At 38.5% G+C, this 12982-nt stretch overlaps 1 protein-coding gene across 2 annotated transcripts in view; it reads right to left on the bottom strand.

The window, feature by feature from the left end:
• col5a3a (collagen, type V, alpha 3a) overlaps positions 1 to 11392 on the bottom strand; it is a 67484-nt gene extending 56092 nt beyond the window's left edge. For both annotated transcript variants that reach the window (XM_051106469.1, XM_051106470.1), the window contains exon 1: positions 11117 to 11392. In XM_051106469.1, the coding sequence (XP_050962426.1) occupies positions 11117 to 11195 (79 nt within the window). In that variant the 5' untranslated portion in view covers positions 11196 to 11392. The remainder of the gene's footprint in view (positions 1 to 11116) is intronic.
• Positions 11393 to 12982: the final 1590 nt, after the last annotated feature.

Here is a 12982-nt window from a genome sequence, read left to right as displayed (position 1 = left end):
AGTTTTCGGCTCAACGCCCATTGTCTCACAAACACGCCACCCAACTCAGGCACATCTGTTAATGTTTACTGGTTTAAGTCCATCAGTCTGAGGTGAAATGTATTTGACAGTTCAGTAAATCTGTCTGTGTAACTAAGTGGGACATGGATGATCGGAAAAATACAGCCACTTGAGAGAGCCGATGTCTGTTTCTTTTCTTTCTATACGGTATTCTCATGCCCTCGTTTAAATAAACATGTACACATACATTTGTAGACATATACACATAAGTGCATGCAGAAACAGGTCAGTAAGTCAGTGGTGTTTATATGTCTGAGCAGCCATGTAATCTGCATTAGAATAAGCCCAATTATCACAGGACTCTAGCAGGGTTCAGCCTTGCAAATGTCAGACATCTAGACTTGACATCTAAGCCCAAACCATAATTCTGACTGCTGTCTAATCCAAAAGCAGTCAATTGTGAAGTCTAACAAAACAAGGAATTGCCCCTGACCGTGCCTTTGAAATACACTGCTCAAATGTTGGGGACAGTAAGACCTCTTTTTTGAAAGAAATCAATACATTTCTTCAGCAGGGACACATTAAATTCATCAAAAGTTACAAAAGATTTATATTTTCAAATGAATGCTGTTCTTTCTAGCCATCAAAAAATGCTGAAAAATGCATCACGGTTTCCAAAAAAAATAAATAAATACGCACTGCAACTGTTTGCGACAATGATAGTAATAAACGTTTCGTGAGCAGCAAATCAGCATATCAGAAGATTTCTGAAGGATCATGTGACACTGAAGACTGGAGTAATGATGCTAAAAATTCAGCTTTGCATCACAGGAATAAATTACATTTAATTGAAATTGTAATAATATTTGACTGTATTTTTTACTGTATTTTTATCAAACAGATGTAGCCTTAGTGAGCATAATAGACTCTTTTCAAAAGCTGTATAAAATCGTACCGAACCCAAACTTTTGAACATTTGTGTATTTGTGTATGCGTATATATTTCTTTAAACCAGTCACCATTTTCTTCTTTAAAAAAAAAAATTTTTTTAAAAATAAGCCTTTTAACTTTTTTGTACTTGTATATTATTTTATATCTCTGCAATGTGACAAATTTCCATATAAATATTCCATGTAGTTTTTCATTTAATACGTTAAACACTGTACACATTAAAATAACAAAACTATAAAAATGTTGCTTACAAAAGTTATAGATGTCATAATGCAGTGTCACAATATGAAGCGTCATATCTACGCACTTACAGATGAGATAAAACCTTGCACTCCAAGTGACAATATAAGTTGTTTACCAAATACATGGAATGAAATTCTAGAGGGAATGGGTGAAACAGAGCACTGTTAAATATCTGACCTCTGACCTCCAAGAAATTCACATGACAGTAATAACAGTGGCCTAATGGTTTGAGAACAGGAGAAGAAATGCCTCCTCTGAGTGAGAATTCTTTCAGCACATTCCCAAGATACCCACCAACTCATAGTGAACATGTTCTTGAATGCTCTCAAAACAAAGTGTGCCTTCCAGAGACCATCATAAAATGCAATTAAAGGTGCATCAACATTTATGACATTAAACCAATAACATTTCAAACTAACTGGGCTATTCAGTAAGAATACCAATGTTTTGAGATATTCCATGGGAAACCAGACTATTATGCCTACAAACAACCTTAAATGGTCACAAAGTCAATGCGTTTATAAGGGCATCAGTAGGACAGCAACTGAAAAAAGCATGCCTAGCATGCCTAGAATAAACCCTGGTTAACAAATCATTTACAAAATAGGCTGTTCTCCACTGAAAACTCCTGAGGTCTAGGGAATGTTCCTCCCCCCAGCATCATGAAGGGGCCTGGGGCAGGTGGCTGGATGCCATGTTGGATATCCGGAGCCAGTCCAGAAGCAACATGCTGATGCTCTGCATATCCGCCAAGAGTCAAACCTGAGCCAAGTCTACAAATCACATTCATCAGAGGTTGTGAAACCCAAGGCGGTGCGCTACCTGTCTGTTTTATTCACCTGTACACTTCAGCCAAGTGCTGCTCTCACAGATCTACCTGTAGCTGTCACCTACACCTGTCTGGGTGCGGCCTCTGGCACATCTCAAAATGCTTCGTCTGAGGGAAACAGCTTTCCAGCATCACCTCAAATAACTACTGAATGAATTTAAGATTTATGTGAGTTGAACACAAATCTGTAGCAAATGCAAATGACTTAGAATGCTTGATGAGTGGAACCTACTTTACCCATAAACACATTTTTAAAGATATTTCACCCAAAAATAAAAAAAACTGTAATCATTATTTAACCTCCAAACCTGCATGAATTTCTTTCTTATGCTGAACACAAGATATTTTTCGAAGAATGTGGGTAAAAAAAAAAATACAACCCGATCTCTTGGCAATTTGTACATATTTTACGAGGTGGATTTCTGCTTTATCGTACATATTTTATAAGTTCCCCAATTTGTATGAATTTGTAAGAATGACCTAAACCTAAGCCCGCCCCTAAACCTACCCGTCACTACGGTCTAGACAAAAGTGTACAAGTGAGGTCAAATGAATTCATACGAAGTAGCACCTGCATAAAATGCATGTGATTTGTTTGTGAGATAGCATTGGAAAAATACTATGGAAGTTAATTGGGGACCAGAAACTGGTCTTCAAAATATCTTCTTTTGTGTTCAGTTGAAGAACGAAACTCATACAGGTTTGGAAAGACAAGAGGGTGAGTGAATCATCACAGAATGTTCATTGTTGGTCAAAAAAAAAATCACAGTTCAAGCCAGTTGCATTTAATATAAATGTAAACTACATTTAATTGCAATTAACATGCAGTTAAGTGTCCAAAAACTATTACATTTAGTTCACACTTAAGCATATCATTTCTAAAGTGTGCTTCTTTTTCCACAAGGGTATCACTTTAGAGTGCCCCTATTATGTCATTTTGAATACTGCCTTTCGTGCAGTGTGTACTGAAGTTGTATGTAAATGTAAATGACCTGTTGTAAGTTGTAAAGCTGGAAGTACACAATAAATAAAATTATTGTCAACCAAATATACGCATCGATTCTGAATAGCCTGAACAAGTTAATAATTCGAATCCCACTTTGTTGCACATTTGCATAATGTTTGCCTATGTTCTACATTTGCTGGCTGCGAACAACTTGAGCCGTCCTCAAACACATTATACTGATGACTGCTTTTGTAATCTCGGGGAGTTTCCTTTTGAAAGATTGCTCACTACCCAGTTTATTTGGACCAGCTGGCTCCACTGAATCACAACCTGACAGTATGATAAATTTTAGATGTTTATATTTTCTATCAAGAGTTCAAAATACGGAATTATGGCAGTGGGCGTATCATTGACATTCTGACATTCGCTGTACACAGCAGACCAATCACAAGAGACTGGGAAATCTGACCAATCAGAGCAGAGCAGCTTCACAGAAAGGAGGAGTTTAGAGAGACTGAATCTTGAAACTGCTTTGAACGAATCGTTTGAAAATCGCTGGAAATTGAGGTGATATTAAATGCATATTTTGAGTAAACAAAAGAGCTGTTTGACCTTGCATGCACTCCCAAAACAATACTAGGAACATTAAAATAGCATAATAGGGGCAGTTTAATAGATATCTCTCATTGAGTTTGTCACATTACATCCCTCTTTCACTAAGGTCGGAAAAACAAAACCATGAACCAACTCAAACACTGCAAATACTATTTTTGGTATATTAAATGATTACTATTCTAATTGATCCACTTCAACTCTGAATGAACCAGTGAAGAGGTTTGGTTAAAGTCTATTAAAACATTATGTTACTGATCTCATGTTTGCACAATATGTACTAAAATCTGCAACATGATACATTGTGGTTTATACTGGCTGCATGAACATCCTTTGAGCATCAACCTTCTGTTCCTGCTGTCTCTGCAGTTCTCATATTGTCCTGTGTCTTTATTTACTGAAAGCAGTTCACTCGGGATAGGAGTCTTGGCTAAATTATTAGCTGTAAAATAAACTATAATTTGAGGGAACTCCCTTATGTTAATCATTCAGGATATATCCTCCCACACTAACTCGAGACCACAGGAATATTTACCACACCATGAGAAAGACTCCAGCAGACTGGAGTTTCTCTCCACAGCTTTTTAAAACACAATACCACAAACTGATAAATATCTTCTAAAACACTACCGTAATTTTACATACAACCAGAGACAGATATCAGTACTAAATCTGTGCAAGACAACATTTAACACCCTTCTGAGGCTGGATATAATTGAATTACTGGATCTGACCTCTGACCTCAAGGGGCCTGGAGCCAAACCCTGTAGACAGCAGAAGCAATGAAGCGAGGAGAGATGGGACAATGCAGCTCAGACACGCCCAAAGGCACTCCAAAAACGCTATCCCAGCTCACCACCCCTCAGCCAATCTCTAGTTACTCACGCTTTAACACTCTTTCCACATTAGACAAGCAAAAAATTCAGTTCAAATCTCAAATTTCCTTCTTTGTGGTGTTGGATCCTATTTCAGCTCGTTTGTCTTTCAACATACTCTTTCATTTGGTCATACTTTTCCAAGAAAGCGTAGGATGGTGGTTATATGTGTGGAAGTAATTGACTAAGATCTCCCCTATGGACTACCGCTAAATGAAACAGATGGACAAAGTGCTCTACAAAAATTTTGAGAGCTTGGAGCGCAAACGTGATTGAGATTTGAGTCTGGGTCTGTTTCATGTTATCGCTAATGTTTGGAAGCTGCTCAGAATGGTGGCTGGATGCTGTTAGGAAAAACCTGGAATCTGCTCCACCGCAGCAGCAAACTCTTTTCCTCTAGGAGTCATGCTCGACTAAACCCACAATTTGGACGAAATGATATTGTTTAATACCATCGCATCTCGCGCAACATGCAACCAGATTCCCAGCTGAAAATAAAGAAACAGGGAATTTGGCTTCTCAGTTGCAAAATCGTCCATTTCTCTAGTGTGTTGAGAGTTTGATGGCGGTGAGAGCAGTATGTGGGCTTAGAGACGGCGCTGTGGAGCACTGTGGGATACGGTATCCAGCGTACTTAGAGTCTTGGAACCGCTGAGTGGACGGCACTATTGTGCCAGGGAGCTGAGCATCATTACACATCAGTCTCACATTCCTCTTCCTGTAAAGTTTGTTCTGTGATATTTGCTCACTGTGAGACATCCAGCCAGGCCCACTGTAAGGAAACACCTGCATCCCTCGCTGAACACAGCTGTCCCCCACTATACACATTACACACACAAACCATCCCAGATAGACCAGACAGAGCTTTGCATTATGCAGTCACTGAGCTGCAAGTAAAGTAAATAAAGTTGTGGTCAATTTTAGCATTGTTCGGCAAAATTCACCCACTTCAGTAAGAATCCACACAATCTGGAATTCCTTGAGAGGGTGAAATGTTCAAGTTTGAACACATGGATTTGCCTCGCTGACCAACAGAAAGCTGCTTGGTTTGAAAGTGACATCTGTAAGCAGGGCTTCCGTCCAAAGTTGCAAATTTATCTTATGCGCAAAATTGTAATATTGCTTAAAACATTCGCAAATAAGCACCATTTCCATCCAACGAGTCAATGAGAACAAAATGGTCAGTTCCTGATAAACTGGCACTATAGAACTGTAAGAGAAGCCACTGAATATATATTCATTTTCATATATAATAAATTACTTGCACCTAAAAGTGAACAGCGAAACACAATAAATACGGTCATTGCTTTCGAAGGTGGATGCATGCTGTTTGGGAACGCAGTTGTGTAAGTCAGTTCTGGGAGGCAATTATACAAAAATACTTTGACAGCAGAATTTTCTTAGGCATTTCAGAATTACCATTACAACATTTCAGACGCTGTGCAACAAGATTGGTTATGCCATAACGCAAAGACGAAAATGTACCTGTGGGAACTTTTATGCAAGAGTAAGTACATATCACTGCAGTTTCCAACAGAAATGAACACCAGAGGTTGTAAAACAGCGGGCACTTGTAATCGTTTTCGTACACAATTATGATTACAGCTCCATATGTTTTGCTTTCCGGACGTGACAAGCTTGCTTGGTAGCTCAGCTTGCACAGAATTGGACTCAGAGGCGGAATCCTTGGGTATGAATCATGTGAAAAACATGACTCACGATGAAAAGATGAGAGGTCAAAAAACAAGCTAAAATGTCATGTTTGCGATTGTGTTTTTACATCACATTCACTTTTGTTCATACTGTACTATTGGGTAGGTTTAGATGTAGTGCAGATGGTACGTTATTTTAAAACGTCACATAGCATTAGAGTTATACCGCCACTCAAGGGACATTTCAAGTCAGAAATGCGGTAGTCTCAGCCTCAGACGCCACGCCCACGGAACGTTGGCTAAACGTCTGATGCATATGGTACACTTAACTGGAAACACTTCAGGAATGTCGAAGTCGTCATCTGATTGGTTGAATTTTATCGGATTTCCGGGGGGACGCGAGTGTCGCGTTTATTTTCGGTCCGCCGGGAAACAAAGCGCAGACGTGTGATTGCAGAAGAAAAACTGTTGTGTTTACATGAGTGACAATGATCATTTATCAAGATCAGCTAAACGTAGGATTCTCAAAAGTATGCGAGGTTCACGGCATAGACTCTTTAAGAGATGTCCAGGAGTTTTGTTTGAGGCACTTAGTGGAGACAAAAAGAGATATAATGCAGACGCCATTGTTGTTATACGTGCACGAACAGATCAATGACTTACTGCTTGTTTTCTTCTCCTTCTTTGATTTTCTATGCTGACTGACTTGTTGCAGGCCGGTCTGTTGTTGTGGGGACATTTCCACGCCCCGAAACGTGACGCTGAACGAAATGAACTGTGATTGGTTGTTTGACATGTCGGTCAAGCGGCCTTATGGGCGGGCCTTGGCCAAAGAAAGCTGCTATGAATTCCAGACCTTCAGCCGTCAGTCTGGAGGTCTGGCTACGCGAGACTAGAAATGCGGTGACATGTACAAAACCAGTGTCACTCAAACGTACCAAATGTACGTTCATCTGTTCAGTGGGAAAAAAAAGCCAAACATTCTTTTAGCACAAATTCATTAGACATTTCACATCGTATTTCGTGTCTTACGGAAAAGTTCCCAAAATAAAGGTGGTTTTTTTTTGGCATTTCCATCACTCATTTTAGATGCAATACTTCAAAATGCACATAAAACAGGGTGATGGAAGCAGCATGTGTGAGCTGTGCTTCATACAGCCATGCTACACTATTGAAAATATTAAATTTTCAAAATGCTTACATTTTAAATTTTGATTCTAAAAACCGTGGCTGTGTGCTGTTTTCAATATTGCTTTTGTTTAAGTGACTCTTACTGCTATGTTTCCATCACCCTGTTTTAATGCACATTTTGAAGTATTGCATCAGAAACGAGCTTCAAATAAAAATCCCTTAATCGCAAAAAAGTTTTTACACTTGATGTGGTTTTTGACTTGTGTGAAAAAGGATTAATGTGAATAATGGGAGATAGAGATGCATTTGCTGAATAAATTCCTCCATACTCTTCTTCAAACATTCTTATTCGCAAATGTTTTATCCGATATTCCAATTTTTACGTATAAGTTAAATTCACATCTTTGGATGGAAACCCGGCTATTGACTCAACCATTGGTGTGATTTCAGGTCGGGGCAACAAGAATTTGGAGTGTTTGGGAATTTTTGCAGCTCCCTTTCGGTGTCACTACTTGCGCAGAAATCTTTGATTATCTACTTGATCTATGATAGGCCAATGGCAATCGCTTTGATTGCTATCTTTGCTTATCTAATTAAAATGTGAAAATTTCGCAATTTCAGAATCAGGTCAAACAGGGTATTGCTATTGTCACTTAAAAGAGTGGAAATGAGTGGAACGCATTGTTTTTTGTCCCAAGAACGAACTGCAGGTTACTTTACTCTAGAACAAGGTTGTCCAATTCTGCTACTGGAGGGCCAATATCCTGCAGAGTTTAACTTCAGCCAACTCCAACACACTTTCCTGGAAGTTTCCAGTAAGTCTAAAGAGCTTGATTAGCTGGTTTTAAGTGTGTTTATCTGGGGTTAAAGCTAAACTTTATAGGACAGCGCCTGGACACCTCTGCTCTAGAACAAGTGTTAACTGGGCTAGCCTGTATATACTATTTCTACTGTTATTTTTAGATTTTATTTCTGATTTGAAATATGTTATTGGAGCATAACCTTGATCAACAGCCTTCCCTCATTCAAACAGACTGGAGCTGTACTTGCATGACTAGAAATAGTTTCCCAGGTAGTTACAAACATGGTCACAGAGTAACTGACTTGGGGACTTTGGTGGAAATCAGCAGGAGAGGAGAGGTTTACATGCTCCTCTTGAAGGATCACAAGGCCTTTGATGCAAAATACAGTATATGACCATATAGAAAAGAGGATGGAGCTCTGCTTCTGTGAGCCAGATGTTTGTATTGTTTCTGGATGGAGGACACATTTCGCACAGCAGCACTGATGGCCCAAGTTCCTCAGCAGCAGGGAGGCTTGTCTGTTTAGAGAAAGAAAGGCCTCTTTTGAGTGGAATCTCCCATCCTCATTGGCCTCATGTCTTTAAATATTCTCATCCATACTGTTTCATGTATTTGTTTGTTCAGTGGGATCAAAAAGAACATGCATGGTTGCTCTGCTCCAGGAGTTCCCAAACAGGCCGTGTGAAATGTGAGGATTGAGGGCGGCAGAGCGGGAGGCACGGACCAGGCATGGACCAGGCACACGTGCTAACCATAAAGAGAAGATGCAACATTAGAAATAGTCCTCCCACAGTCCTTAGAACTCAAGCCCTTTGAAGAAGATGGGACAGATAGACTGGATATAAATATAGGGAGGAAGAGGGACCAAAGAATCACAAACAGAAAAAAATGCCTTTGTTCTTCATGTCAGACACGACAACACGCTGCGTCTACCAAAGTCCTGAAGTTAAACACATAAAACTAACGCCAGACTTTCTCAAGGCAATCATGCAAATACCCGACAGCTGACTCAGCTAACCACATCCTGCTCCGTCATATCAGAATCCAATGCTGCACCAGACAGGAGTGATACCACTGTGACTGCGCATCTCAAATCTCTGCAGATGCCCTTCATACTGAAATGAAGTCTAATTTATTAGAGTCTTTTTCCATTGCTGTAATGCCATTAGCACTCGAACTACTTAGTTTATAAACCGTGATGATCTTGAACTTCTGCATCTTTAGCTTCAATGAAAGCAAAAACATCTGACTGTCTGTGCAGAGAGTCAACATGACTCATAGAGTGATCCTGGACCACAAAACCAGTCATAGGTAGCACGTCTATATTGGTAGCAATAGCCAACAATACACTGTCCGGGTCAAAATTATTTATTTTTCTTTTATGCCAAAAATCATTAGGATATTAAGTAAAGATCATGTTCCATGAAGATATTTTGTAAATTTCCTACCATAAATATATCAAAACTTAATTTTTGATTAGTTATATGCATTTCTAAGACTTTCATTTGGACAAAATTTTCTAAATATTTAGTTTTTTGCACTCACAGATTCCAGATTTTCAAACAGATGAATCTTGGCTAAATATTGTCCTATCCTAACAAACCATACATCAATGGAAAGTTTATTTATTCAAAAGTTATAAATCTCTGTGAATGAGTGTTGAATGGTTTTGTGGTCCAGGATCACATATATAATCACTATAAACATCCCACTGACCTTTTCACACTAAAAATAGAAGCGTGAGCAGGTAATGCATTGTTTAATACTTTTCATGCTTGTCACATACATAAAAGCCCAACACCATTTTTGCATAATTAATTAATTAATTAAATACATTAATACTGCTGACATCAAAACAACTTTTCAGTTGAAACTACATCTATGCTTCTGGTCTGGGTTATGGTGTTGACATGTATACTAAATTTGTACAATAGCAGATTTGGCCAACTGCCCAAGAGGAATTTTAATCTACTGGAGTAGGTCAGTAAGCACTCATTCACCTACATCTCAAGCCAACGTTAAACTGTTTCACAGCAAACCGATATGGGTCACGAGCAAACTCAAACGTGACATGACAGTCTGCTGGAGAATTTCCTTTCTTGACTATTTCAACTATATGAGTCAGGTAACCACACCTGATCAATGATTTTAACCTAATAGAGCATACCAAAGACAAAAGAGTCGTGAAAGCAATTAATATGGGTATAAAAGAAAATCAGAAGACCATGGGTGGTGTTGTTAATTGTAACACCATCAGTTTCAAGCTATTAGAGGGGGTGAAATCACTGTCACACATGACTAAGACCCTCCTGAGGTGACAACTAATGTACTGCTTTGTTCAAGGTAATGGATGTTAACTGACAGAACTATATTAAGTGAATCAGCATGTCTGAGTGATAACCAAAAACATTTTTTAGAAATAAGAAAAAAGATTGCACAGACCCAGGTCACACAATGAAGAGATGCTAAAAATTGTTCAAATGAGAAGAGGGTGGGGTTAAGTAGGGTCGTGATGGGGGTGGCAAACATTTTTTAACATGTAAATTTGATTATCACAAAAAAACTTCCAAACTTAGTTTAAAAAAGCAAGATTCATTATAAGAGGAAGACCTGAAATTGTATTCGAAAGCTATATAAATTGTTTTAAATAAGCTGTAATCTATGTTTAAACACTAAACACAGCTGGCAAAGCACCGAATAAATCACAGAAAATAAACAGAGTCTAAACTAAAGTAGAGTGCTTTGGAAACCGGCCTTTTAGAAAACTTAAAAGCGCATTAGTGGTTGTCAGTCATTCTGAAAGTCTACTTATTGAACGGAACTTATTGAACATTTATATCCAGCTTCCCCCACACTAATAAATGCTCGATATAAAATGATTAAGGGAAAAACATGCCCGCAAATTCACACGGTAACAAAACATTTTGCGCAACGCAAGGTTATTGACATCTGTAACAAGTGCACTGCGCAGGAAATAACTATGACAAGGTTTTAAATTATGAAAAGAATTTTTTGACTGAGAACAAAGAGCACTTTTAAAAACTAATTTTAAGCTTAAATTACGGCTACTTTACCTGCATGTGTCGTTGTGGTGCACAGAGAAAGAAGCAGCGGTACTATCGCGCAGACCGCAGTCTCCTTCAGCCGCCTCATGTTCAGGACCCGTTACCTCCACTCAAGCGCTTTATCACACAACCGGGAGATTAAGACTGAGAAAACCCAGAAGCCATAAGCGTAAAGAGAGAGAGAGGCAAGTGCTAGTGCTGCTGCTGCGTCCCGGTCTGTAGTTGCACAAGATGGAGAGACTTTTTTTTCTCTGAGTATCCTCCTCTCCTCCAAGACCACTAAGCTCTGTCCCTCTCATTCAGTTTCTGCCTCCTCTCACTCCCTTCCAAACTTTCCCCCCCGTCCCCTCCTCTCCCTCCAATGATGCGTTTATCTCCAGACTCCGATGCTTAACGGTGCCTCCAGAGTACACGTGTCAGAAATTGGATGTGTTGTGACGTTGCTGTAATGTATATATATAATGTAGAATGTAAAATACATAGAGAAAGTACTGGTCTAAGGCTGACCTGAAGACTAGTTTTGGAGGAGTTTTGGGCACTTTCCAACTAGTCAGAGACTATATTTAAACGAGCCTAAACAAGCTAAAATCAACATGTACTCAATATTTACTCAAATATTCGAAAGAATATATATTTAATTTTTTTTTTTTTTATGTCAGCAGGGCGTAAACACGTTTTACTCGATGTTTTTTCAAAATTCAAAAGAATTAATGAACGAATGACACATACAGTTGAAGTCAAAAGTTTACATACACCTTGCAGAACCTGCTAAATGTTAATTATTTTACCAAAATAAGAGGGCTCATACAAAATGCATGTTATTTTGTATTTAGTAGTAACCTGAATAAGATGTTTCACGTAAAAGGCATATACATATAGTCCAAAAGAGAAAATAACAGTGGAATTTATAAAAAATTACCACATTCAAAAGTCAAACGTTTCCAGAAGGAAACACAATGCATTAAGAGCCGGGGGAGGCTCTTAGATTAGGATAAATTTCACTTATTTTGTCTTCTGGAAAAAAAAAAACACAATACTTAGGCAAAATAAGAAAATGTACACATCTTTATTCTGTTTAAAACTTTACACCCCTGGCTCTTAATACATGTTTTTTTCCTTCTGGAGCATCAGTGAGTGTTTGAACCTTCTGTAATAGTTGCATATGAGTCCCTCAGTTGTGCTCAGTGTGAAAAGATGGATCTCAAAATCATACAGTCATTGTTGGAAAGGGTTCAAATACACAAAAATGCTGAAAAACCAAAGAATTTGTGGGACCTGAAGGATTTTATCTGAAGAACAGCAGACAGTTTAACTGTTCAGGGCAAACAAGTGACTCATGAACAACTATCACTAAAAAACAGCTGTGGATCATTCAGGTGACAACACAGTATTAAAAATCAACTGTATGTAAACTTTTGAACAGGGTCATTTTTATAAATTCAACTATTATTTTCTCTTGTGGACTAACATCTTTTATGTGAAACATCTTATTCAGGTCAATACTAAATAAAAACTAACATGCATTTTGTATGATCCCTCTTATTTTGGCCAAATTATTAACATTTTGAAGATTCTGCAAGGTGTATGTAAACTCTTGACTTCAACTGTAGGTGATCAAGCCTTGAACTTCATAGTAATAAAAGAATGAGAACTTGAACACCTTTTAAGTTAATGAAGTGTAGTGGGAGCAGTGGAAAGGTTATCGGCTGATCTCTCTGCTCTCAGACTAACAATGCACCCCCAGCAACTCCTGCAACAAGATCATGTCTTCACGATGACTCACAAGGTGGACGGCGGCCCCTCCAAATGACACTAGTATTTATCCTAACACATCATTAGATAACATAGTGTCAAAATTCATATCAAAATTCCACA

This window comes from Labeo rohita, chromosome 3 (genome assembly GCF_022985175.1).
Source record: "Labeo rohita strain BAU-BD-2019 chromosome 3, IGBB_LRoh.1.0, whole genome shotgun sequence".
Taxonomy (NCBI): domain Eukaryota; kingdom Metazoa; phylum Chordata; class Actinopteri; order Cypriniformes; family Cyprinidae; genus Labeo; species Labeo rohita.
This window is presented reverse-complemented; position numbering and strand designations above follow the sequence as displayed.